General features: G+C 36.0%; 1 protein-coding gene and 1 long non-coding RNA gene across 2 annotated transcripts in view; one reads left to right on the forward strand and one right to left on the reverse strand.

Annotated features, from left to right (window-relative positions):
* LOC104696063 (adhesion G protein-coupled receptor A3) overlaps window positions 1-24,521 on the forward strand; it is a 263,063-nt gene that overhangs the window by 100,044 nt on the left and 138,498 nt on the right. The window contains exons 3-6 of the mRNA XM_039554100.1: window positions 394-465; window positions 4,253-4,324; window positions 12,148-12,219; window positions 12,974-13,137. Of these exons, the coding sequence (XP_039410034.1) occupies window positions 394-465; window positions 4,253-4,324; window positions 12,148-12,219; window positions 12,974-13,137 (380 nt within the window). The remainder of the gene's footprint in view (window positions 1-393; window positions 466-4,252; window positions 4,325-12,147; window positions 12,220-12,973; window positions 13,138-24,521) is intronic.
* On the reverse strand, window positions 404-23,527 carry LOC109146404. Its single transcript, XR_002048392.2, has 4 exons — window positions 23,419-23,527; window positions 21,423-21,562; window positions 1,776-1,894; window positions 404-724 (listed from the first exon to the last, which is right to left on the reverse strand). It is a non-coding gene; the product is annotated as an uncharacterized LOC109146404 (long non-coding RNA).

Here is a 24,521-nt window from a genome sequence, read left to right on the forward strand (position 1 = left end):
GGAAATGAGAAATTTATTAAGTGTAAAGTGCACAGCACAATGAATAAGCAAGCTAAAAGGCTCTTGCTTTGCTGACTAATTATTTCATTGACTCATTGATTAAAACATTTTTTCCTGGGGCAAGAATGGCTGGTAAGCTTGTTTTGAAAAGTATAAATAGGAGAAGAAGAATTAAAACAAGTGGATTTTTTTAAAGCATCTAATCTTGGAAAAAGATGTTTTTATAAACTGCAGATGATGTAATGTTTTTGATGCTACTATTTAAAAGAAATCCTTAGTTTTAGCTAAGACAGATAAAGGTTAGAATTGCATTGCATTTCACACTCCTCATGTATAACAGTGGTAAAGTAGGTAAAATGGTAATTAACCGCTCCTCCTATTATGCCTCTCTAGAGATCTGAAGAATAATTTGATCAGCACAATTGAGCCAGGGGCCTTCTATGGACTTTCAGAACTGAAGCGCCTGTAAGTATTAATTCCATTTGAATTATTCTGAAAATTGTGTTTGTATCGACATTTCTTTCCTTGGGCAACTCAAACATGCCACCAAGCAATAATCAAATAAGGGCACTGCCTGTAAAACAGAAAATCACACACTCTGCTTTTTACATTTACCATGCTTTTTCTTCTTCTTTCCCTTCTTTCTTCCATTTCCTTTTCTTTTTTACCTTTCTCCATTTAAAATCATCAGTTTGCTCTCCAATAAGTGTCCTAATAAGTACACCTGCAAAGGTAAAAACCATGCCTAATTAATGACTAAGCAGATGATATAATATCACTGTAGACATTAACCAGAAATAACACTAAGGAGCTTAGATGTGTGGGGACAATGGTTTGTGCTACACTAGGGTTTTTTTGTTACATAAGGTCTACTTTACTTTTATCATAAGTCAGATCTATAAAATACAGTATTAGAAAGGAAACTTTATCATACTGTGGAATTCGTCTACCATTTTCCATACCACCCACCTTGACTCTGCTTGATATCTTTTATTTTCATCATGGTTTTCTAAGGAAACAAGAGCTTACACAGAGTATTCCATGTCCATCATTCTTGCATTCCTCTCTCGGAAAAATGTTCTGGTAATACTTTTGGAAGCACTGGCTGATTTTTAAACTACATTTTACAGGGTAAAAATACCTAAGTTACAAGGATTCTACAGCTGGGCATTTTTCTTTAAACTAACAAGGACTACAGACCCTCCTTAGTTGTACTCAGCCTAAGGAAAAGTGAGATGAACCCTTTTTTAATTATAATTTTCCAAGTGACAGCTTCCAAGTGTCCGTGCACTGACTAACTAGGCCATCAGCACATGCCAGGCATTTTCCTAGCCATCTTGTATGCTGTCTTATGTTTAAAGGGAAAACCTATGAGAAACCAGGGATTATTGTAGTGGGATGGGAAGATTTAGATGAGAAGGGGAAGGAATGCAAATCCACAGAAAAAGAAATTGACGGCTCCTCTGCTTTTCTGCTGTGTGGTTAAATTCCCGAACCGCTGTGTGCCGGGAGCACTGCACCATGTTTCTATCTCTGATAATACTGTAGCTGTGTTTTCTAACACCAGCCCCTCAGGTTTAGTGTGTTTGGGTAGAAAACCAATTACATAATAATGATGAAGTTAGAGTAGCATACACATTTTTAATACAAATAAAAGCTTTAGGGTTGAAGCTTTCTTGCTGGCTCTGTGTACAGGGATGACAGTACACAGTACAATGATAAAAATGAGCGCTAATTGTTGCTTTGGCTGCGCACTCTAATAACACAACTCTGACCTCTTGTGGGAAAACCAGGAAACCTGTGCAAGTCATGGGCTGCACATCCACAGACTGCACAGGTGGAGCCTTTAGGTCAGCCAGGAGAGATGAGTCAAGGGAGAGGAACTCATCAGGCACTGGAAAAGAGAGAAGAAAAGACTCTTCAGCACAGTAGAACTGGCAGTGTTGAGTTTTGTCATGCCAAATCTCACAAAAGCCCTGTTGCTGATATGAACAAGGAACGCTGGGCACAATCTGGAGACAGAGAATTGTTTAATTGCTGGACTGCCACATTTGGCACAAATCTGTGTAGTTCCATGGTAAACAAGTAAATATCTTCCCTCCTTCAGTGTGCAACTTGGGAATGAGACAGTAGAGCAAAAGGAATAAATAGTGTAAACTCCTGTTGAATACTGAAGACAGTTATTACTTTAAGACTATACATTCGCATCTTTTTATTTCCTGTGTAAAATAGAAATGACGCTGAGTAAAGCAGAAGATGATGTAATGTGGGCAACTGCAAGAGAAACGGCTATGGCAAGTCAGACAGGCAAGCCACAGGCTGTCAGAATGGTTTCTGAGAATGATTTAGAGAACTGTTATCACTTGTATTTGAATGACAAACTGAATTATTTCAAGGGTATAGCCAAAATTAATGGAAATTGAAAATTTGTGAAGCACTAAAATTATGGCATTAGGTTATTCAACACAGGAGAGTTATTTTCTCTAACATCAACTTTACAAGTCAGCATTAGTAAGTTAAATGTCTTACTCCTGAAAAGGAGCACCAGCTTTGTACATCATGAACTGATTTGTGTTTAATATAACATGTATTAATCTGGAAAAAAGTGTAGCGAGTTGCCTTTTCTTTTTGCTATTTTTTTTTAGAAAACATGTTTTACAATACAGAGATTTCAGCCACTGCCATATATCTTCTTATAACACTTATTGAAGTAAACTTTGGTAAAAATACTGTTTTGCTCTGTGCCACGCTTAGAGAAATATGCACTTGTATTGATTAGTATAGACAAAATCTAGTTTTGCTACCCAAATTATGCCCCACGTTGTGATGCAATTCTTCCATACATGTTCAAACTTTGCCTAGACAAAAGCAAAGCATTACCCAACCAAGAATTCTGGGTAGGTTCTTTTTTATGTCTTCTAATATATAGATATATAGATATATAGATGCATATATATATGTATTTGTTTTAAACCTGCATTTTTAGATTTCCTATGTAGCTTTTATTAGGAGAATGTAAAGAATAATGCTGATATGAAATTATTGTACTATATTGTATCCTCACTATTATCTCAGCTGTTCCCTACTTAATATTCTTGACAAGCATTTAAGTAATACTTTCATTCTAATGTGATATTTCATCATATACTTGCACAACAATATATTCTTTGTCTGATAGAAGACAACTTCCTAGTGAACTCCAAAGAGATTGCCTTCATTTTCCAGCTAATTGGATGTGTTCCCATGAAAGCAGTAACTGGATTTGTCAAACTGCAACCTTTAGTCTTCCATTTGATTGCTTTAGTCTTCTCATGTATCAGTAGAAAAATATGGAATCTGCACAGTGTAGTAAAGGAATCAGAAAACTATCTCTAATTCTAAAACAAAAAATAAATTCAGATTGATTTTAACATTTTTTTTTGGCTGCACGATCACTTAAAATCCTTAGATAATTGCAACTATTTAAAAAAAATGTACTTGGTAAGAAGGAAAATTTGGGTCAAGGTTGAAAACCTAATACATAAAAATCAAACTCTAATTCAGAATCTACCAAGGAGCATTATTCATGTTTTTACCACAATATAATTGTTTAAACCTGTCTTTGTCTCCTTCCTGTAAGCATCTTGTACACTGTATTGCATGTATGGCTTATACAGAAAACATTTCTTCACTTTCTGCAGGCAAAAGTTATGGAATATAATGCCTTTTACTGTTTGTGCTCTTGGAAACCACAGTATTGCTCTTAAAAGAGCTTGCCAAGTGCTTATCAAAACTGACCTCACTAGCTCAAAAATTAATTGCCTTCTGGTTTCTGTGGTTTCAGCAAGAAAGGATGCTGTTAATGAGATGAAACATTAGTAAACAGTAAAAAAAATTTCAGTTTTGGCTGAATATTGCATGGAACAAAATGCATAATATTCTTCGTAAGTAAAAAAAACCTCAGGTGCTAATAACTCAGATCAAGAAAATCTGTATATTTGTAATATTATTTTGCTTTTATTGGCTACATATATATAAAATCCCATTTTAATGCAGTTAGAAGTCACAGTATGATTTGTGGAATATTGCTCAATAATGTTAATATAAAAGTTGTTTATTTAATTTGGTTACATTACATTATGGGAAAAGGTTTTATTTCTCATTTGTCTCTGACTCCTTAAGTATTAAAAATTAAGATGCTTTGTGTGATTATATAGGTATGTATATAAATAAGACAGACTCAATGTTTCATGGGATTTTTGGCTTTTTTCAGGGATCTTTCAAATAACAGAATTGGTTGCCTAACACCAGAAATGTTTGTTGGACTTAACAATCTTCACAAACTGTGAGTATAACACCAGTTTTGTTTTAAACAGAAGAAATCTAAACTGTCACATGAGTGACCTGAGTATAGATGGCAAGAAAATTACGTTGTATGAAAGTTTTCAGTTTTCTACTAAAAGGCCCCTCTCCTGAGCCTTCGATTGTGATGAATTGATATTTTAAATACGTTTTCTCTATTTCAATCGTAAAATCTATCAGAACTGCACAGAACTAAATTTCATTTTCACATTAAAAAGAGGCAAAACATGGTGTTTCTGTTTGAATGCATTTCTGTTTGCATGTCTAAGAAACAATTCAAGTAAGTTGGCTGCAAATTTCCTGGCTGGGAAAGAGACAATTCTTACGAAGAATCCTGGTTTAAATGGACATTTGTCTGGGCCCAGGAGGGCTCTGTATCTTCATTCACATCTGTCTTCATTCCTGAATGAGAAATAAATTCCTATACTGCACCATAGTGTGTGACAAATCTCATACTTTATTTTCATCCTCTCCAGCCAGTTACAGCATTTCCTTGGACAAACAGGGAAATCTTTCTAGAAAGATATGCCATGAGGTCAAGATAACACCAGGTAAAAGGCTGAAATTGGCACACTTACTGATCACATTAATGAGAGTAACTATGCCAAGTCTTCTCTGATGAAAAAAAATGGGAACAGACGATGGGAAGAGCCATGAGAGCATGTGATGAACAGGTGCACACTGCCCCTCTTTCTACTCATCTCAGATGATGAGTGCCAAATCAGGCAAGCCCAACTCACCTATTGAGGGTTTCTGTGTCTGCTTTTTTGTGCACAATGAACACGACTGTGACTATAAAGCCACATTGCCTTGGAAGGTAAGTTTAATTCAAAATGGTGAAGTCACGTTATTAAGTGGAGTGTGTTCCTAGATGCTAGGAACAGACTCAATAGAAACTGTTCAAATCCATGCTTTCTCAGAAAGATCTGAAAGTTCCATTCGCAAATCTATAAGACCCCCATCTTAAAAGTGAATTAGAAGCTCAATACAGAACATCAGTCATTTGGTGGAAAAGAACAGAAATTCATTCCCAGTGAGTGCACAGCAGTTGGTCTGTGACAGTGTTTGGCTGTACTATCCCTTTTCTCTGAAGCCCAGGAAAGAATGTGGCAGTATAGCTCTACATCCTTCAGCGATGCCGGAGATGTTGGGAAAAGTCACAGTGTGCAGGCTGACTGCCTGTGGTTACTGGGCTGATCAAACCACACCTTTACCATTTCTTTTTGTACAGATTTGCCGTATCCTTACTCTTTCTGGTAGCCTGAGTACCTGTCCCAGCATTTGCAAATTTTTTCTGAGCTGTGAGGATCAGGGAAAGACTCACCAGTTCCCTCTACACAGTCATTAACACTATTTTCTTGCATCCACTTTTCTTGTGGGTCTAGCTTTCATTTTGAAGTGGGTGTAGATCCATAGGTTCCTGTATTGTTTTCCTTCTGTTTCCCCAGTTTATAGCAGAAATTTGAGTTAGACATTTCCTAAGTGTAGCTCCCAAGTGACAGTCTAGTAACATTTTTTGCTTTGAATAATGTTATTTAATGAAATTACCAGTCCTTTCATCTTTAAGAAGGTTCATCTCTTATTGTTCTCTTAACATTGACCAAATCTTGGTTTTGTTATTACCAGATTTCATGTTCACATTCTCTTAATTCTGTGAGGCAGAGTCATTGTTGAAAGCTCTAAATGCAGTCACTCAGAAGACCATTGCTGCAGAGCATCAGTAATGTCTTATTCCCCTCCCTTCCATCTTGTCCATTATCTTACTCTGTTTTACAGTAAATGCACTTAACACCAGGTTCTTCATGCTTTTGTGGATGTGATGTCCACGCATCAGTGAAAAAAATTATTATTCTGGTAACTGGAGACTTCTTAGTCTGGCCTCTTGGTATTTTATAAGCGAGTTTTGAAAGAAAGAAAAAATGGAAAAAAATTGTTGGCAAATCAGAAATTGGTAAAAAATCAATATCCAGCTGTAGACGGTGTATTATGTAATCATATAAAGAGATCACTAATTCTCTAAACAAGATAAATTATTTCTTGGTTTTCATACACATCTAGCATGATGCTACATAAAGAGGAGAAAATCATTAACATTTATATTTCTGTTTTTGTATGAGTGGAATTAATCTTGCAGGCCCCTAATTGCCTGGGTATTCTTTTGATTTTAGCTAGTTCTGCAGATCAGTAGTCATACTGGAGGTGGTCTTGGGAAATACACTTTCCAGAATTTAGTGTGTGCTTCTCCCATAAATACATATAATCCAAATGACCAACCTGACTGAACAGAAGAGAAAATCATAGTAATGTGATATATTTAGGCTGGTATAATACCTACTCTTTATTAATCTCTTAGGTATATTAGAGTAGTATTGTTGAAGTATCTTTTGCACCATGTCTTAGCATACTTTCCAAATTTTAACTTAAGTTCTTCCTGTCACTTTGTTAAGCTTTTCCTGTTATCATCTCTCTAGTTATTTTATCTTTTAAAAATTTGAAGTATTTTTTTCAAGATTTAAGATTTGGTTGTTAATCCATTTAGTCTATCTTCCATTTTTCTTATTTGGCTTTTAAATTGCCTTCCTACCACTGACCTAATAAATAGATCCATCCTGCATTCTAGTCTGTGTGGCCTAGTGCTTTATTAATTACTTCATTTGTTTTAGTAGTAGTAGCAGTATTTCAAAAGTCTGTCCTTTGGAAATCAGAGGCTTATTAATAGTTTAGTCTACATTTTCCTTTCATCTCACATGAATCAGTTCATGACTGCTATGTCAAAAGCTACAGCTGCCTTGCAGGGATTGTCCTCTTTACCAAACCAAAGTCAAGAGTACCACTGCTCTTGTTGGGTCAGTGATTATTTTGTGAAGAAATACAGCCACAATCGCAGTCAAGAGGAACTGTCCCCTGCCATTCAGAGTATCACATGTTCCTCGATCTCAGAAATCTTGTATAATGTCATAATGCTGATAGCAATTATTTTAACTGGGATCTCAATTTGTCTCTGCTGTAAGAACTGGTCATTGTTAGTGGAGTGCAGGCTCATGCTGCCTGGTACTTTTCTAACACTCTGTAGCTTTGTTCCCCTTGGAAGTTCATGAAGAATCATACTTTTTAAACATGTTTAAAAGACAACAGGTCACCTTTCTGTTGCTGCTGATACCTCTGAATTGTGTTTACTTGCCATTTGAGGGGTATGAGAAAGCTGTTCTCTGGGAAGGTTATGGAGAAGCATTTACTTAGCAGAACATCAGTGTTTGTAACAAGGAAAAGATGACAAGTTCTTAAACATGGAACTGGTTTCGTAGCTATTTACTCAAGGAGCAATATAAAGATCCAACGTATATGTTGATTTATGGAGTTGTTGATTTGGTAATTAGAGCTCTCCCGTGTTATGTTAGCAGAGATGAAGTGCAGAAGCATCTCTGCAGGCTGTTATCAAAACCAGTAGGGAGAGCCGTGAGTCCACTGGAAGGAGCAGAGGACATAAATCTTTTCATGTGCCTTCTGTGAAATAAAAATATGGGATTTTCTTGTACTGCTTACAAGCACAAATACCAGGTGAAACAAAATAACACAGTGTGTTTCACTCAATCTTGTAAATCTAATTCAATTTGAAAAAAGATGGAGTTAGAGCTGAAAAATCAGCTCTGGGCCCAAACTGACACAGTGTGGTTTGGCCCAGTGATGTGATGCGTAAATCTAAACTGAGTAGGGTAAAGGTATGTTCAAATACTTCACTAAAAGGATGAGGGCTGCCTGGGCTTTCAGGGGTAATGCAGACACTCTTCAGAGGGCTTGGTGGTTTTGTGCTGTCTATTTTAGAACAGGACAAGCTACGGAATTCTTGAATTAAGAAAAAAATGAATTAAAAGTATCATCTTGTATTGTTTTTTTAAACATGCAGACGTACAGAAACCACAAAAAATTGTAAGTTCTCTTGACAATGTAGAGAAGACTTTTACTCCATTGCAGTCAGGGCATGTATGTCAGGGAACAGAAATTGAATTCAAAGTTACTAATGAAACCTAAAATTTCATACAGCCTCTGAAATTACTGCAGCCAGTGACTTGTGATTATGTCCCTTGAGATTGATTTAATTTTTACACCTTTTTGGATTTGATGGTTTTTTACTCTGTCAAATGATTTCAAAATGCTTTCATGTCATATGAGAGATGCAGCTGGCAGTGCCTCTCTATGAGAGTAGATTTATTACGTCTTCTAAGATACTATTTTACCTCTTTTGACTTATATATTACCTTTTGGCTGTGTTTATGCTGTGATGAGGTGCATGTATTCTAACTAGGAGTGACATAATTGAATGCAACAAATCTTCCAAATCTCCTTTGGACCCAATGTTTCAGTGCTTTGTTCCAGAATTATGTATGCAAATATATTTCTGCTAGGTAATAGAGCTGCTATCTACATTAATTCTGTTTATATTTAGTCTAAATATTAAGAGCTGTGAATACTGGGACGGTGCCCCTGTGCTGATGTACCAGACTACATTTATTTAGTCCCTCATAATTCAGCTTTTCAGGTTTCAAAACGTTGCGGCCTGAAATCTGTTCTAAGAAGCAGCTACTGCTGGGTCTTCCCTTTGGAAGTTCAAACCCGAACTTTATCATTGCTTCCAATTGTTTGATTAAACTGTATCTGATTTACTCTTCATCCTGCCTCTGAATCATCAGCAGCAGTTAGCTTTGTGTTAATATTCTACTGCAAATTCTTGTGTGACTTTCTTGATGTCACTGCACCAACTGATCATTTTGTATGGTGCCAGAAATCAAATAAAAATACACTAACACAATTCAAACAGACCCCATTTCAGCAACATTTCAGCAAATAAGAAAATACTCAATGTAACCTGCCCTCTCTGTATTTGTTGTCGTTTTTTTAAACCTCTTATCCCACTTTTTTTTTTTGCACAGATCAACCTGCATTCAAATTTGCTTTTTAATGCTGCTCTTAAGAGGGAAGCATTCTTCATATTCATATACTTCTGCTTCTATCTATATTCTGCCTCAAATGATACTTTGACACACGTAACTCTTTTTGACTGTTTTGTGGCATTTGTCATTTATGTTAAAACTTTTGGCAAAAATGCTTTATTAATTTCTCTAAAAGCACAAGTATTGGTGTATGAAAAAACTGTGTGTAGGACTTTATAAGTAAGACTGAAATGTTTTACCTCTGATAAAACTGGAAGCCCAGCCTTCTGTTAATGGAGTGAGTTAATGGCATAGTAAGTGCTATCAGCTTTGGAGTGCATTAATTTGTTACGTTTCAAATGTTTGCAAACTAAGTGTTACAGATGTTTTTAGAACAGATGTCCTTTTAAATCAAGCTAAAGTGGGCTTTTAGGATATCTGAAATGGAGGAATTTCACAACACTATACATTTGAAAATATTATAATATATTATGTAAATTATGTGCACTAAAGAACCAGGTATTTACAGAGTGCTGCATCAGCTCAGAAATACATGAGTTGAGTGATTTGAGAAGATTTCTGAAATTTTTGTTAAAGAACAATCTATTTCCACTGTTAGATATCCAAATATTGTAATTATGTTTCTTGGACATAGAAATGTGTTGCTTTTTGACTTACACAGCCCTGTGAAGATGATCCCAGTCTGCTAATTATGAGTAGTGATATGGAAACTTCAAACCAGGTCATTGCCAGAAGAATATGAAAAGTTGAGTAGCTGGCCTTCTGCTGATGTCACTGTCAGGAACTCAATTATTCCAGCACTTGGTAAAAAGGACTGCTATAGGAATTCTACAATCTTCTGTAAATGGAGTGCAAGTCAGGAATGTTTAGGTTAGCGCAGTGTAGGTAAGTTCTGGCTAGATATCTTGGTGAATTTGATAGGACATAAAAGCTCATGGGTGCAGTACCCACCAAATGGGCACCTCTGGCAGGTGCTTAGGTACATCTGCTGAACCCCGCTGTGTACACTGTGCAAATGACTTATAGTTTGTCCCCATTTCCTAAAATATTGACTAGACATAAAGCTTTCCTTTGGTCCAAATGGAATTACCAAACTTTAGCCTCAGTGATCTGTTTGTTTTGCCATATGAAGCCTGGCAAGCTGTTTAAGGGAGAGGCTGGGATTTGCATCAGATTGGAAAACTTTCTGTACTGCAGCAGGGCAAGGCAAAGGACAGGACTGGGCAGATTGCTTTCCCCATCCTTCAGTTCAGGACTTACTGACTGTCCTCTGTCAGTAAGTTTATGCTGCTGTAACTTCTTTCATATTACGAAACCACTTCTGATTTACTTCAGTGTAAATTTCAGTGTTACCAGTTTCTTTAGTCTTTTTAATGTCTCAGTTGACTGAGCTGCTTCAGCACGTGCCTTGTCAGGCCTTACGTCCAAAGAACACATGGGTAGGTCCATCTAATTTTAACTAAAGAGGTTAAATGAGTCTGTGAAATGCTCATTATTTTTAGTTCCCCATTGACAAATCCAAAATATTAAAGGTGGAGAAATATGTATCTACAAGCAAACATTCATTTCCACTTTTGGACATATCCACACTTAGGTACTTGAGAATTCTTCCAAGAGCTTTGCACCACAACTGTATAAAGGTGCACTGTTAAATAAAATCTTAAAAATCAGTTCAGTTATATCAACACATCTCATCGTCACTTAATAATTTCACTTTATGTTGCTGATTCAGTTTATTTTTATACTCTATTACCAGAATTTTGCTTTAAACTACTAAGAAATTTTGAAGTGTTCAGTTGTATGCAAAAATGAGATTAGTTATTGCTTCAAGAGTGTCTTAAACTAATTTATAATACAATTAGCAACATTTTCTCTTCTTTCTTGAGTACATTGACAACATCTTTTTTAAGGAAAAAGTAATAAAACCATTTGCTTTGCCAGGCTACTTTTTTTTCCCCCTATATCTACAACATATCTCCAGTGAAGAGCTCTGACATTTTCCTGATAACTGAGTTTTTGTAACCAACCTTGAATTCAAACGTAGTCTTCAGGCACTGGGCAGAAAGGAACATATATCAATATTTCAAAAGTAGGCAGTTAAATGCTCTGAAACATTTTTCTTGGATATGCACTAATTTTTAAGTTTATGGATATAGAAAAAGACATTATTACTTTACAATTAATCATTTAATTTTTGTACTACTAAGGCACTGGCAGAGAAGTACTGTTAAAGTGTGTGAAAGCGAATTGCCTCTATTTGCAAGTACTCAGCCTGAGCCATTCAGCCATCAAGACAAGAAATAGTAGAGCAGTAATTAAAATGGAAATGTCCTTAATTTAAGGATGGGAAAAATTGGTGTGTTTAAAGTCCTTTGTAATAAAAGTATTTGTGTAGTCACTTTGAAAACTCATTACTATTTCAAGGAATTACTTGAATTCTTTGGAACATTACTAAATTAAGACACTGTTTTTGTTTCTTTAACTTGAAGTGACATTCTATGTATACAATAAAAATACAACATAGGTCTCACTGACTAATTATTTTATTAATATTTTCACTCACATTCTAGAATATTCTCTTCACAAATTCCTTTCTTTTAAATATGTAGAAGTGTTCCTCTTTATGTGTATGTATATCTGCTGTGAAAATAAAACAAGTAAAAGTGTGTGATTTGATGTAAAAAATTGCTGTAACTTACTAAGACCAAAAAGCAATGTAGCAAATATAAATATGTTTTTACTCTTGTCAAGAAAGCAAAACTTCTTAATTAGCATTGGGAAAATTATACTCTGTAACAATTTTCTTTTCTTCTCGTATTTGTTATAACCAATGGTAAATTGCTTTTTTTCCCCCCAGGAATTTATCAGGGAATATTTTTTCAAGTCTCATGAATGGACTTTTTTCTGAGCTGCTAGCTCTGAAAGCCCTGTGAGTATCATTCCTTTTGTTTGTAAATCTGAAATACTTCAGAAAGGCATTAGAATAAACATAGCAGAGCTGAATATGAATTCAAACAGGATTGTTACTAGAGATGCATTCCAGAAATAAAATCTGCATTATTTTTTTATCCATGTCTGGCTCACTGCTGATGAGCTGCCATCTTTACCTGTTCAGGGAAATGGCTGGCACTGACAACTCAACCCCATTCCTGACTAGCCCAGTCTAGCTCTCCTGACTAGCATCCCTTTTATTTTCTTTATATTTTATTATCCTATACCTTTCCATGCTTTCCTGCATTACATCATATTGTGCCTCTAATTGCACAAAACCAGTAATGTTAAATATTTTTCTTGCAATTACAATAAAAATTCCCATTTATTGATATTAATTGTACCTGCCTGAGATTTAAAAGTGTATACTGAATGTTTCTACTTAGAGGGGTTTTTAGTCATTGGAAGTATGTTATAGTATGATTTTCTGCAATAACACAGACTCAGAATTATTTCAGTAGTCAGTGATGCTGCTCTGTAACCAAATCCAGAATTTTTGCATAATATTAGGAAAGTTATTAACAGTGGGACAATGTGTAGTGGCTGTCTCAGAATATCTTTGTATTCATACATCCATAGTTGTGCATCTATCTAGAATTCTCTTTGGAATTAGATAATTTGAATCTAGCAGAAGAAAGTATATTCATGAAGACTGCATGTGTACCAATTATGGTCATTCTTTGCCTTTGTAGACATTTCAACACTGATTCACTCATTTGTGACTGTAACCTAAAATGGGTCTTGCAATGGGCCAGAAATGCTTCAGTCCGAATAGCGGAGGAAACAGTTTGTGCTTACCCCAGTGCTTTACATGGACTGTCACTTTATAACCTGAAGGAAAACCAGCTGATATGTGGTGAGTTGTACTCTCGTTTAGCACTACAAATTGAAGTGGAATCCAGAGAAAATATTAAAAAAATAGACATGATGCAAAAAAAAAAAAAAAAAAAAATTAATGAATCTGACAGGTATGTGACACAGAAGATACACCTAAGAATGAAAGAGAATGGAAAAAAAATAGAAATTTCTTATTTCATATGTCAAGAACACCACTGTCCTGCAATGTATTCAGTTATATGCAATTATGACATAAAACATTTAACTATGATGCTAGTTCTACATTGTATACTTCATGAAACTGAGGATTCCTACAGGAATTTATAGAATGTTTCATTCAAGTTATATATCTGACAGTGTGACATCAATGTCAAACGTTATTCTTGTATTTTTTATTTTTATCAACCTGTAAGTATACATTTTAGCACTGCTTCCTGGGGGTGAATAGAATTCTTCCAGTGAGCTTCAGTTAGGTGAATTCTGTATTTGAAGATCTAGAAGTGAAACGTTTTTTGGAGATTTTGCACCATAACAAACATGAAGGATATAGTGTAAGGGAGAAAGCAAAAAAAATATGAATGAGTACAGAAAACTCATTTTACACTGAGCATTGTCTAGCAATGAGCAGACTAAACCAGAGATTTTTGAAAGTATCATACTGCAGAGAAAAGATCGCTGCTTGAGATGATGCCGGTGGGTTGCAGAATCAAAAGTCTAATTTCACACATAGTTGATTAATTGCAGAATCTTTGAATCTTTGACATGCTTGAATGACGGAAAATGGCTGAGACTGTGACTTTGCTAATGTCTTTTGCAAACAAAAGGAGAGTCACACGTTTCTCTTAATAACCACAAGAAGAATGATGTGTGTCGCTAACAAAAACATTCATAGCAGAAGGGAGATCAGAAGTTGACTGGAATGATATATAGAGAATTGGTTTTAGCAACAAATACGTATGTTTATAAGTTGGAAGAGATGTGAAAGGATGTGAATACTACCTATGGATGGTCCATCAGGTGAATTGTTAAGGAAACAGAGATAGGTGTCTGGAAGCAAATCTGGAATGAGCTCTTGTGAGCGAAAGATGAGACATTTCCAGTAGCCTGTGTTACCAAACATTTTAAATTCTGCAATACTCTTCAAATATCAAGGTCCCATTTTATAGAGAGCCAGCATGGGCATCTTCGTAGTGATCCATTTCCCAGCAGGAAAAGTACTTCTTGTAAAAGTGCTGGAATGATCAGAAGAGTGATTAAGGACTGTTAATTGGTATTTCCAGGTAACAAGTGAATATAAATCTCTGAATTTTACAGAGGAAATGAAATCAATTTCTCAGAATTTCGTAATATAATTCCTAATAGGACTCCCTATCACACCTTTGATACAGAAGTTATAATGCCCATCTAGTTCTCACTCCTATTTACAATGTCCATAGAACACTTGACAAGGGTTGTAATGACTTCCAGTAGCTTGAAATTGCTTCCAATATCCACAGAGAGTTTTACAGTGGTTATAATTGCTGAGCCTGCCACCAGCTCTGCCATGTCTGCCAGGTATTTCATGGAGCTCAGAGTATCTGCTGGGTAGCTCACAGTGCCCAGAACATTTACCAATTTCATTTTCTGTAAGTTAATTTGAGCTTAGGCATAATAGAAGTCTGTCTGGCACCAAAATAATACTAGCTATTGAGAGTGATTTGTAAATAATAAGTGTTGAAATATGCACAGGGCTGAATAAATTAAACATATCTTAAAGAAAATATTGAGTGACTTAAAAATTAAAAACTCCTTCATTTGAACACCATCCATACTGTCAGACAATTCTATTTATAGTAACTGATCTTCCTTCTACATGCTAAAAGATGTCATGAGGTGTCGCAGTCACAAGAGGAGCAAAAAAAAAGAAGAAAGAAGGCCAAAAAAATAACAATAGGAGAGAAATGGGAAAAGATTTTTGCAGGAGAGTTAGGGAATGAACCAAAAAGTCAAATTATGTGGATTCTGAACAGCTACAGGGAGCAGTTTGCCATCAGCTTTCTAGATTTATTTTATATGTTGAAGTGAGAAAAACCCCATTTTTTGAATTTATTCCTGGCAAGCATTTCTCATGCATCTGCTAAGTCACGATAGCCAAAGTAGTAAGTTGCCTGTTGGAAACAGTTAAAAACCTGCTTTAGGGGTTTTTAGGAGCTAAGTAACTGCACAGTTTTAAAATTCCCAGGGTTCTGCTTGCATATTTCACTAACAGCTTTTAAGAGCTACTTAAATCTTCTTTAACAAAATTCTCCAACTGTCAGAAATGTTTGGTTAGAAAGCAATTCTTCACAATGTTGGAAATAAGGCTGAAAAGCTAGTTTGATGACAAAGGATAGTTTTGCCCTTGTCTTCTGCCTTAATGAGGAGGGACTGTGATGAATTCATAATGGTATGGACAGAGCATCCTTCTGAAAAATGGTTGTGAAATTGGCTTTGTGCAGTGCCTTGTTACTCCTTCTCCGTGGCTCCAAATACAAGTTACTCAATTTTTAGGAGGAAAATTACATTTTCCTGAATACAAGTGCTATAAATTCCACCTGAGGTCTGATAGGAGTCTGCGATTTTCCCTGGCACACATCATCAGCAGAGATGGATTCTCTAGGCCAAATTCTTCACTCAGGAGAGACCTGTATGGGTTTTTGTCTTAAGGGGATTATGAAAGATTGTTCTTAAGGCTGGGATTTGATTATTTATACTGATGAATGAGATACGAGAATTTAGCTTCTCAGTCTCAAAACTGTATTGATGTTACTGAACAGCATGAAGAAGTAAAAGTTCAGTTGTTCTGCAAATTACAATTGACAAATAACTCTGATGGAGTGTTTTTCTGTTAGAAAGCGTTGACTCATCAAAACAGGTATTTGGGAAAGTGCTGACTTTCTTCTTTGCCCCAATTAGATTTTATTTAAAAGTTAGAAAGTTGTTGACATAACATCAATAATATTCAGTTAAGTGTTTTGACTAAAATGCTGAAAATATTTGCTAAATATTACCAAAAACTATTTAAAAAGTGAAAGTATAAAAATCATTTTATATAGTGCTTTAAGACATTTGTTATTTATTATTTATTTATACCACAAAGAAAATTATCTAATTCTCCTGGGACAGAATGCTGTTCCTCATGCAGATCTCCTACAAATTAAAATCTCGGTTTTTGAATATACATATGCTATACTAATGTTTATAAATAAGTAATTGAGAGCATCTTATTCCCTTCTTTTAATTTAAAAAGAAATTGCTTGAAAAGAAAATATAAAAGGATATTGAGGAATCTATTTTTTTTACTTAATTTATTGCATTACTACATAATAAATTACATTTTTATTCTTTATCATTATTCATTTTTTCATGCAGTTAGTAAAATTTTTTTTCTTTTTTGGTGTCAGTAACTTTTCAGGTTTCTGTAGTCTACTCTCCTAATCTTGGTCACGATATTGTTACATGGACCTATAAAGCAGAAAGGTTCAAAGAACTTGAGGTAGTATTTTGTCAGTTCTCAGGAAATCTAAATGTGGAGAAGAAAACTGTTTTCAAGTAATTTTGCACTACTCAACCAGATGGTTTGCTATGCATACATTCACATCATTGCATCACAGCACTTCCAAGCAAGCTTGTTCTGCTGCATGACACCTTTCCAGTACTTGTCCTTACCTTTCCTGTAGTTGTCCTTACCTTTCTGAGCCGTGCTGTGAGGCAGTCTGCCAGAAAGCCCCATAAAGCAATCTTAAACAATCCTGGATGGCTCTCAGGCCATGTTAGCAGAGCTCGCTCTGGCCCTTTGCGTCTGACCCCTTATGAGATACTGGCTAAATGCAATCCCCCAAAACCATGTTTGCCCTTTTCCTGTGTTGATGTAAAGCTGTGCACAGCTCTTTTCCTTGGAAGAAACAAATCGATTGCTTCTCTCTTTATTATGCATCTGCATCAAATGTTTCTGTTTCCCACTTCCTTATTATCTGTGTTATAAAGATTGGGAGAAAACCTTCCATGTTGAGCTGCTTCAACACGGGACTGTAGGAAAAGAGTTACAAGAAATTCTAAGATACAGCATTATTTCTTTACCTGTACTCTGCACATCTCTGGAAAAACCCATGCTGTTGCAATAACTACAACCAGCAAGGGCAAATGGAGACAATTCGCAAAGCTAGTATTAATACATGTTCTCCTTATACCACCCTCAGCAAAGAAACTTCAGAGGTAAAGGAAATAGTTATAAGCACAAATGTTAGATAGATTCATTTAAGACACAGTCTCAGGGAAAAACATGGTAGAAACAGAACTTGCAAAGCACAGAGTAACGGCAAATTACAAGACAAAATATCTCAGCCAAGTTGTTTTCCTTTCTTGTACTAACATGGGTGAGATAGTATCTGGTTTTAGGTACCATCTCATCTCCCATAAGTGAGGGTAGGGTGCTTCCCGAGTCGCAGGAGCCTGTTTTTCAGAGGTGGAGTACCCAGAGCTTCAGTATCCAGAAGCTTGGTTTGAATTCTCTTGTTGCTCTGTATGCTTCACATTCATGACAATCAACTGCAGGGCATTTCACACAGGGGTTATTACAGTAAATTATTTTGAAAGTATGTATTATGCCAAAACATGTTTTCTGTCCATGGGTGGTGCATCTGTTGGCTATGACCCATAGAATTGTAAGCATTTACATTGAACTTTCAGTGAGAAGTTCTTTGGGTTGGTTCATAATTTACTAAAAGCTTTAATAGTCAGTTAGGACTTTCACTGGGGATGGCAAGGAGTGAGCACTCAAAATAGAACTGGAGTTTTGTCTGTGTAGGATCTGTATGGTGAGGCTTCTGCCATGCCTCAGGGGGCTGTCTACTGAGAAAAGTGTTAACACTGCAGTAGAATAAAAATCCTTCCTACTGGAAATAGAGATGAGAAAAGAAGATAACAGCTACAAGTTGTGAGTGTCCAACAGTGTTTGAATTATTACTCAGTCTCTGAACTCTGTAAACTACCTTAGTTTAAAGTGTTAACTCATGAGTGAAATTAGCAAGTTCTGACTCATAAAATATTATTGAAATGTGGGGTTTGGGGTGTGATAGACTCCCTACTTAGGAGGGACACTTAAAAGGAAGGAGTAGAAATCGAGGAGATAAATCCTTTTCTGACTTCTGTATTCTGCAATAAAATTCTTTAAATGTTTCATAGAAAACATGAATAATTTATTGGAAGGGAGGAGATATAGTTGTTAGGGAATTGTTTGTACTTAACTAGCACCTTGTCTGTCGTAGTTTGCCTCACTTCATTGAGAATCAGAGTATCTGTTGCCCCAAAGGAGCAGAGTCAGGCTAAAATGTAGGCAATTTTTGCTCTGATGCTCAGTACCTGTTCACACTGAAACTTGTGCAAAGCAAAAGAAAAGAAGAAAGCACATTTATATTCTTTATGCATTCGTTCTACTTGTGTTCTTAGAGATTCCTTGTCAATTTTTAGATTCAGTTTCTTAAATACAAAGGTAGGAAGTACTTTCATCGTTACCTACCGACTGTCACATTTTCTAATCTGCATTTCTCATACTTAAATATCAGGAGAGCATTAGGGCATATTTCTCCCAGGCCACATGCAGCTCCGTAGTCTATTTTGATAAGTAATTTTTTCTTTTTTGCAGTCTTACCTAAAATGCAAAAAAATTCAACACATTCAAGGCATTTTAAATCAATTAGAGTAATACCATTGGGGAAAAAAAGAGAACATTTTGTTTTCTATACTTCCTCTATAAAGTACTTTCATTTTTTTGAAGAAGCTTTCTTTTTCCTCAACATAGATTCTTAAAACACAGTGTGGCTTTAAATGCTTTTTCAGCAATGATGGAATAGTGTTGTTTTAAATGTTGCATTCGTTGAAATGTCTTTATAATTTTACCTAATGTAATTGCACATTGTTTCCCCATCACTCCTAGCAGAGTAAGTCAGTATTCACTGTCCAATAGTAAGAGCTTTGAAAGAAAGATGTACTTTTTAAATGCTGAAAAAGTAAAAAAACCCAGATACTGGGGAATTTTGTTTTTGAAAGAACTTTTTCGACATTTAAATTTAAGCTGAAATCAACTTAATGCATTCAGCCTCTATCTGTGAGAGTCTTTAAGAATACTGTCAACTATCATGTGTTAGGGATGTTGGTTGAGAAGTGAGATTTGAAATTTCTTTTTTTATGTGGTGCCAAAAATTAAATATCTACATTGCCATTCAAGTCTTAAAATGACAAATATATATATTTGCACATAGGTTTTTCTTAAAAGTTTTCTTTTCTCTGTAAAATATATTGCAAGAAAAAATACTGGCTTAAAATTAAAAGGAGTATCTTCATTTCTTTTTCTCAGTGTACACAAAACATTTTTTTGGTCTCATTTGTTACTTAAACTTGGGGACAGGCTTGAGATTATTGTTTCAACCATTTCTTTCTTAATTTACAAGTCATTCTTACTCCATTAACTCAGTGTAAATATTGAACTGTGAGAGTTTTCAGTATATGGTAACTGACTAAACTCAAAACCTCAAGCATGAAGAATGATGGATTAATTATCCAGATTTAGATTTCAGTCCTGCAGTTTCTTGGCAGTCCACAGGTAGCTTGCTGCATTCATGCAGAGCATTGTCTTCCAGAATATGCAGGATCAAGACTTCAGCTCTAATTCTTCAGGGAGTGCCTAATCACATGAATAGGTCTAATTATGTTGAAATAGGAATAGTCACACTAAAAACCTTTCACAGGATTAGGTTTTTCAAGATATGGATAGTGATACAATTAGCAGTATTTAAATCCTCTTCTCATTACTTTTGTTTTACAATGTTAGCAATTCATGATTTTCTTTAATAAAAAAATATGCATAATAACAGAATGTATATAAATCAGATAATATAACTGTGTATTTTGGCTCTTTCAAAGATAGATGGGGTAGATTCATTTTATGCCAGAGCTAAGTGGCCATTTGTATATCAAAACTGGTTTCCATACTATCATTTGGTAGTATGAAATGAACAATGGGACCTTTTGGCTCCAAATTCTGAATTTCTCATCTAATATGATCAGTCTCAAAATGGGGGAAGAAGGAATATGTTGCCCTACATTTACTATTAAACATTATCTAATCTCTTTAGTGGCAGTTTAGAGCACTGCTGCAAGATACGGGACAAAAAATTAATAACAGTTAAATCTCATAAATGTGAAATAGCAGAAATATTAAAATGTTTGTTTGAGCATGAAATTTTACTACTACATATTTTCTTGCATCTGTGCTCACAGATGAAAATCCAGTTTAACAGAAATTTTCATCCCTGAAATTTTGCTGATTTAGATGCTCTAAATGTACCCAATTTGTTTTTCTCTTATATACTTACTTACATAAGAGCTTACTCTTATATACTGCATTAGAAGTTTTTAATGTACGCTTGTGTCTTGTTTTCTGCATTGTCTTTGACTGTTCTTCCAAAATGCATGCAAAATAGCTGAAGAAAAATTTAGCCAAGGTGGAGTGAAAATAGCAGTGAAATGAGGCCTTTTTAATCTTCAGACTTCTGCCCTTGAACACTTAGCTGGCCATATCCAAAAGCCAGTTGCTCATGAACAAAACAATGGTAAAACAAACAGCCTTGACTACAACCCATGGAGTATCCCTGAAGATATAGTCTTTATTTATAATATGGTAGCATGTAGATTAAAACACTAGGGTTAAATTTTAAATACTGGTGGTCTCTAGCTAAAATTATATAAGCTTTTTAACAAACCTATGTTAATATTGTCCAATAATGACATTCATTAGAGTTTTCTGTAATTAATCTTAATTGTTCTCATAGGAAAATTCCCTATAAAGCTTCCATCCTAACAAACTCTCTTTTAATTAAGTGGAGTATACCATAGTGGCATTTCACATTTTTATAGCACATTTCATCATTCAGCACTTTCTTTAATGTTTGTATAAAAATGGCTGTTGAGAGCTTCTGACACTGTCAGCTGGGCTGAAAGGAGTTTGGAATGGAAAAATTTAATACTTCAACAGAACTGTTGCTCGTTCAGCATTTCTTTTATGAACTTTTTTTTTTTTTTTTAATACTTTCTGGCATAGATGAGTAGTCATGCAGCCTACTGGACTCTGGGCAATTAGGGGCAATCACAGACACTCTTGGGACCTTCCTGCCACTCTCTGAGTGTGCAGTTATGACATGAAAATAAAAAAGGTTTAATGTTTGGAAAGATGAGTGTTACCACTGCACTTCCCAGTTAGATAAAGCTAATCAGTATATTTGATTATACCTGTTGGACCTGTTGGAGTGGGTCTAGAGGAGAGCTGCAAAGATGTTTGGAGGCATGGAACACCTTTTCTGTGAGGAAAGGCTGTGGTTGCTCAGCTGTAGAGGTGAAGGCTCCAAGACCTCAGTGCATCCTTTCAGTACCTAGGGAGGGTTTTTCAGAAAAATGGGGACAGACTTTTTAGTAGGCTCTGTAGCAAGAGAATTAGGAGTAATGGTTTTTAAACTAAAAGAGGATCTATTTAGGTTAAATATAAGGAAGAAGTTTTTTACAATGAAGGTGGTGAGACACTGGCAATGGGCTACCCAGAGATGTGGTGGATGCACACACTCCTGGAGACATTGAAGGTCAAGTTGGATAGGGCTCTGAGCAAACCTGGGGAGTTGAGGATGTCCCTGCTCATTTTGGGGGCAGTTGGACAAGAAGACATTCAAAGGTCCATTCCAGCCCAAACCTGTGTTTTGTAGAGCTGGGTGCTTTACTTTTCCACTGCTCAGCCATTTTTATTAACTGCGAGCTGTAATGAGTATGCAAAGCCATGAGCCAGCCAGTTCACTTGCCATAAGAGTAATTTGAGTAATCAAAATTAGCTTTCTAACAGTGGGTTCTGACTGGTGCCAGGAATGAATTTGTGTCAATGACTCTTCCAATACCATAGCTGTCAATATGTCATGGTCTTCAAGTTTCAGCATATGGCAAGTAATCAAATGCTCCTCATCTTCTGAAGTAGAGTTCTGGGGCAATTTGAAAATAAGAAATTGAAAACTTGCAGAAGTTTTATTTGATAAGAAAGAAATCAGTGATGAGAAAACTATTTACCTATTCTTCTAAATTTCTATGCCAGTGCAAGACAATGCAATTTTTAAAATTGTTTGACTGGAACAAAACCTTGAATTTCATATTGTGGAAATCTTTCAAGTAACTGTTACCATTTTACAAATTCAAATGTTATAATATTTGACATTTCTATTAAAGAAATGAAACCAATTATTAAATAAGTGAAACCTGTTACCTCTGTTTCTCACTGCCTCTACTTTCCTATCAAGTAAATCACTGCTATCAGTAAATAAGAAAGGGTTTTTCCACTGCTCCCTCACAAGGCACATCAGTACCTAGAACCGGTGCAAAAAGGGTAATTTAGTTTTACTGGGCCGTATGAATCTGGAGGAAACTCCTGTGGACAAAGACAGGTTAAGTAACTTTGTCATGGCTGGAAATGTCATCCACCTGCAGAGTGCTGGGTGGAACCTATATTACTTGGATTTGCCAAAACTGACTAGATTTTAATTGCACTTTCCCCAGCTCAGCCTTTCTTAGTTTCTATGTAGCTGTAAATTATTTTAAGTAAATAAAGCAGATAAGTTATAGAATCCAAGTGAGTCTCAGAGACTCATCCAAAGCTATGATTGTAGCTCATCTTGGCATATTTGAACTGACTTTTATCTTCTATTTTGTGTATCTGGAGTACCTCTCTGAGGTAAACTAACCCAGGTAACTGAAGCAGCAGTAGCAGTGGACTGTGACAGCCTGGGCTCACTGTCCTTCTAACTTATGGTAAATCCTGTGTACTACTTCTGCTTATCTCCTTTGATGGCCTTACAGAAGTTTGCAGGAGTAAAACGCAGTACAGAATTTGTAGCTTTAAGTAAAACAGCATACATATCAGAAATCTTGCTCTTTGGTTAGTGGCTACCATTTCGGTGTAGCACTTAGCATTACAAAAGAAATATAACCCCATAATTTAACTATAAGATGCTGGGAAGAAAAAAAAAATAACAAACCAACCAAAACAAAACCACTGCTTGATATTCTTGTCTGAAAAGCATGTATGAGAGCGAAAGGGACTGATAAAATGGTGTGGAATATGTCTTGCCATGCCAGCATTATGAAGCTGGTGGAAATTAGAAGCTATTACACAAACAAAAGCTCTGCTTTTTCTGCAGTGAGTGATAAATGAATGTGATACAAAGCTTTCTTGTCCCAAGCCCAAGAGACTTACCTTATTCTGCTGTGTTTAATACATGTTGGCATCTGTATTTTCTTGATATTGCATTGAAATTGGAGCCAGGCACAGCTTTTATTAAAACTGAAGCTTGGCCTCAGTTCTGTATTCATTCTTGACTTCCTTGGCACGTGGTGCCGTCTGTGACCTTCTACACCAAATGTTTCATTACTGCCAGCAAATTTTGCAACACAGAAACTGGCGTTGGTGTGCTGGCACCTCCCTTTTTGGCAGAGCTGGCCATTGGAGCGGTTCAGATCACGCTCTTTTTCTCCAGTTCCGTTCAGTAAATATCATCAGATGTAATTTGCACTGTCAGCAATTCAGATTTTTAACTAATGTTTTTCAATTTGTTTTTCCTCATTTTCATCTGTCCTTTTTCTTGGATTGGTTCCTTTGCTTTGTCCTCACTTCCAGCTTTCCCCCACTGTGCTTTCCATGCACATTTCTTTCCCACTGAGACTGTATACAAATATTAGAGCTCTAACTCACACTTTTGTCAGCAGGATGTGCCGCACTCTGTAGGCATACTCAGTTCAAATAAAAAGCCCATTGGCAATACAGTAAATCAAGTGATTAACAAGAAGCAAAATGCCAACCTCTGGCTTTTTTTTTCTGTCCCAGAAGCTTGTGGTACACTGTAGCAAACTGAATTTTCTACCAATTAACTGAAGTCAATGGTGTATCCTGAGATGTGAGCACTGTAGTACTGCTGATGTGTGGGCAGCCTGGAGAAACCTGTGGATTTTCCTGTTTCTGGTTGTGTGAAAACTGTTGATGTCAAACAAAGCCAATTAATGAGGACCAGAAAAAGCACAGCAGAAAACTGTTCTGGTAGACTGAGCAGCAGAATGTGCTGGTGCAGTACAGGTTTATGCACTTAGTAGCTGTTGAGCTGTAGAGCTGAGCTGCCCAGGTTAAAGGTTATGCAGCAGAAAATGCAACAAAAGTGGCTAGAGGTAGGACACAGTTTCTCCAGTACCTTGTGCTGGTCACGTTGGTTGATGACTAGCCAGCTTTCTGTGGTGTTTAGGCAAAGCTGTTGGCGTGGGCCAGGTTTTGGGCTTACAGATTTGCTTTTGGTCATTCCCCCAGAAGAC

This window comes from Corvus cornix, chromosome 6, assembly GCF_000738735.6.
Source record: "Corvus cornix cornix isolate S_Up_H32 chromosome 6, ASM73873v5, whole genome shotgun sequence".
Taxonomy (NCBI): Eukaryota; Metazoa; Chordata; class Aves; order Passeriformes; family Corvidae; genus Corvus; species Corvus cornix.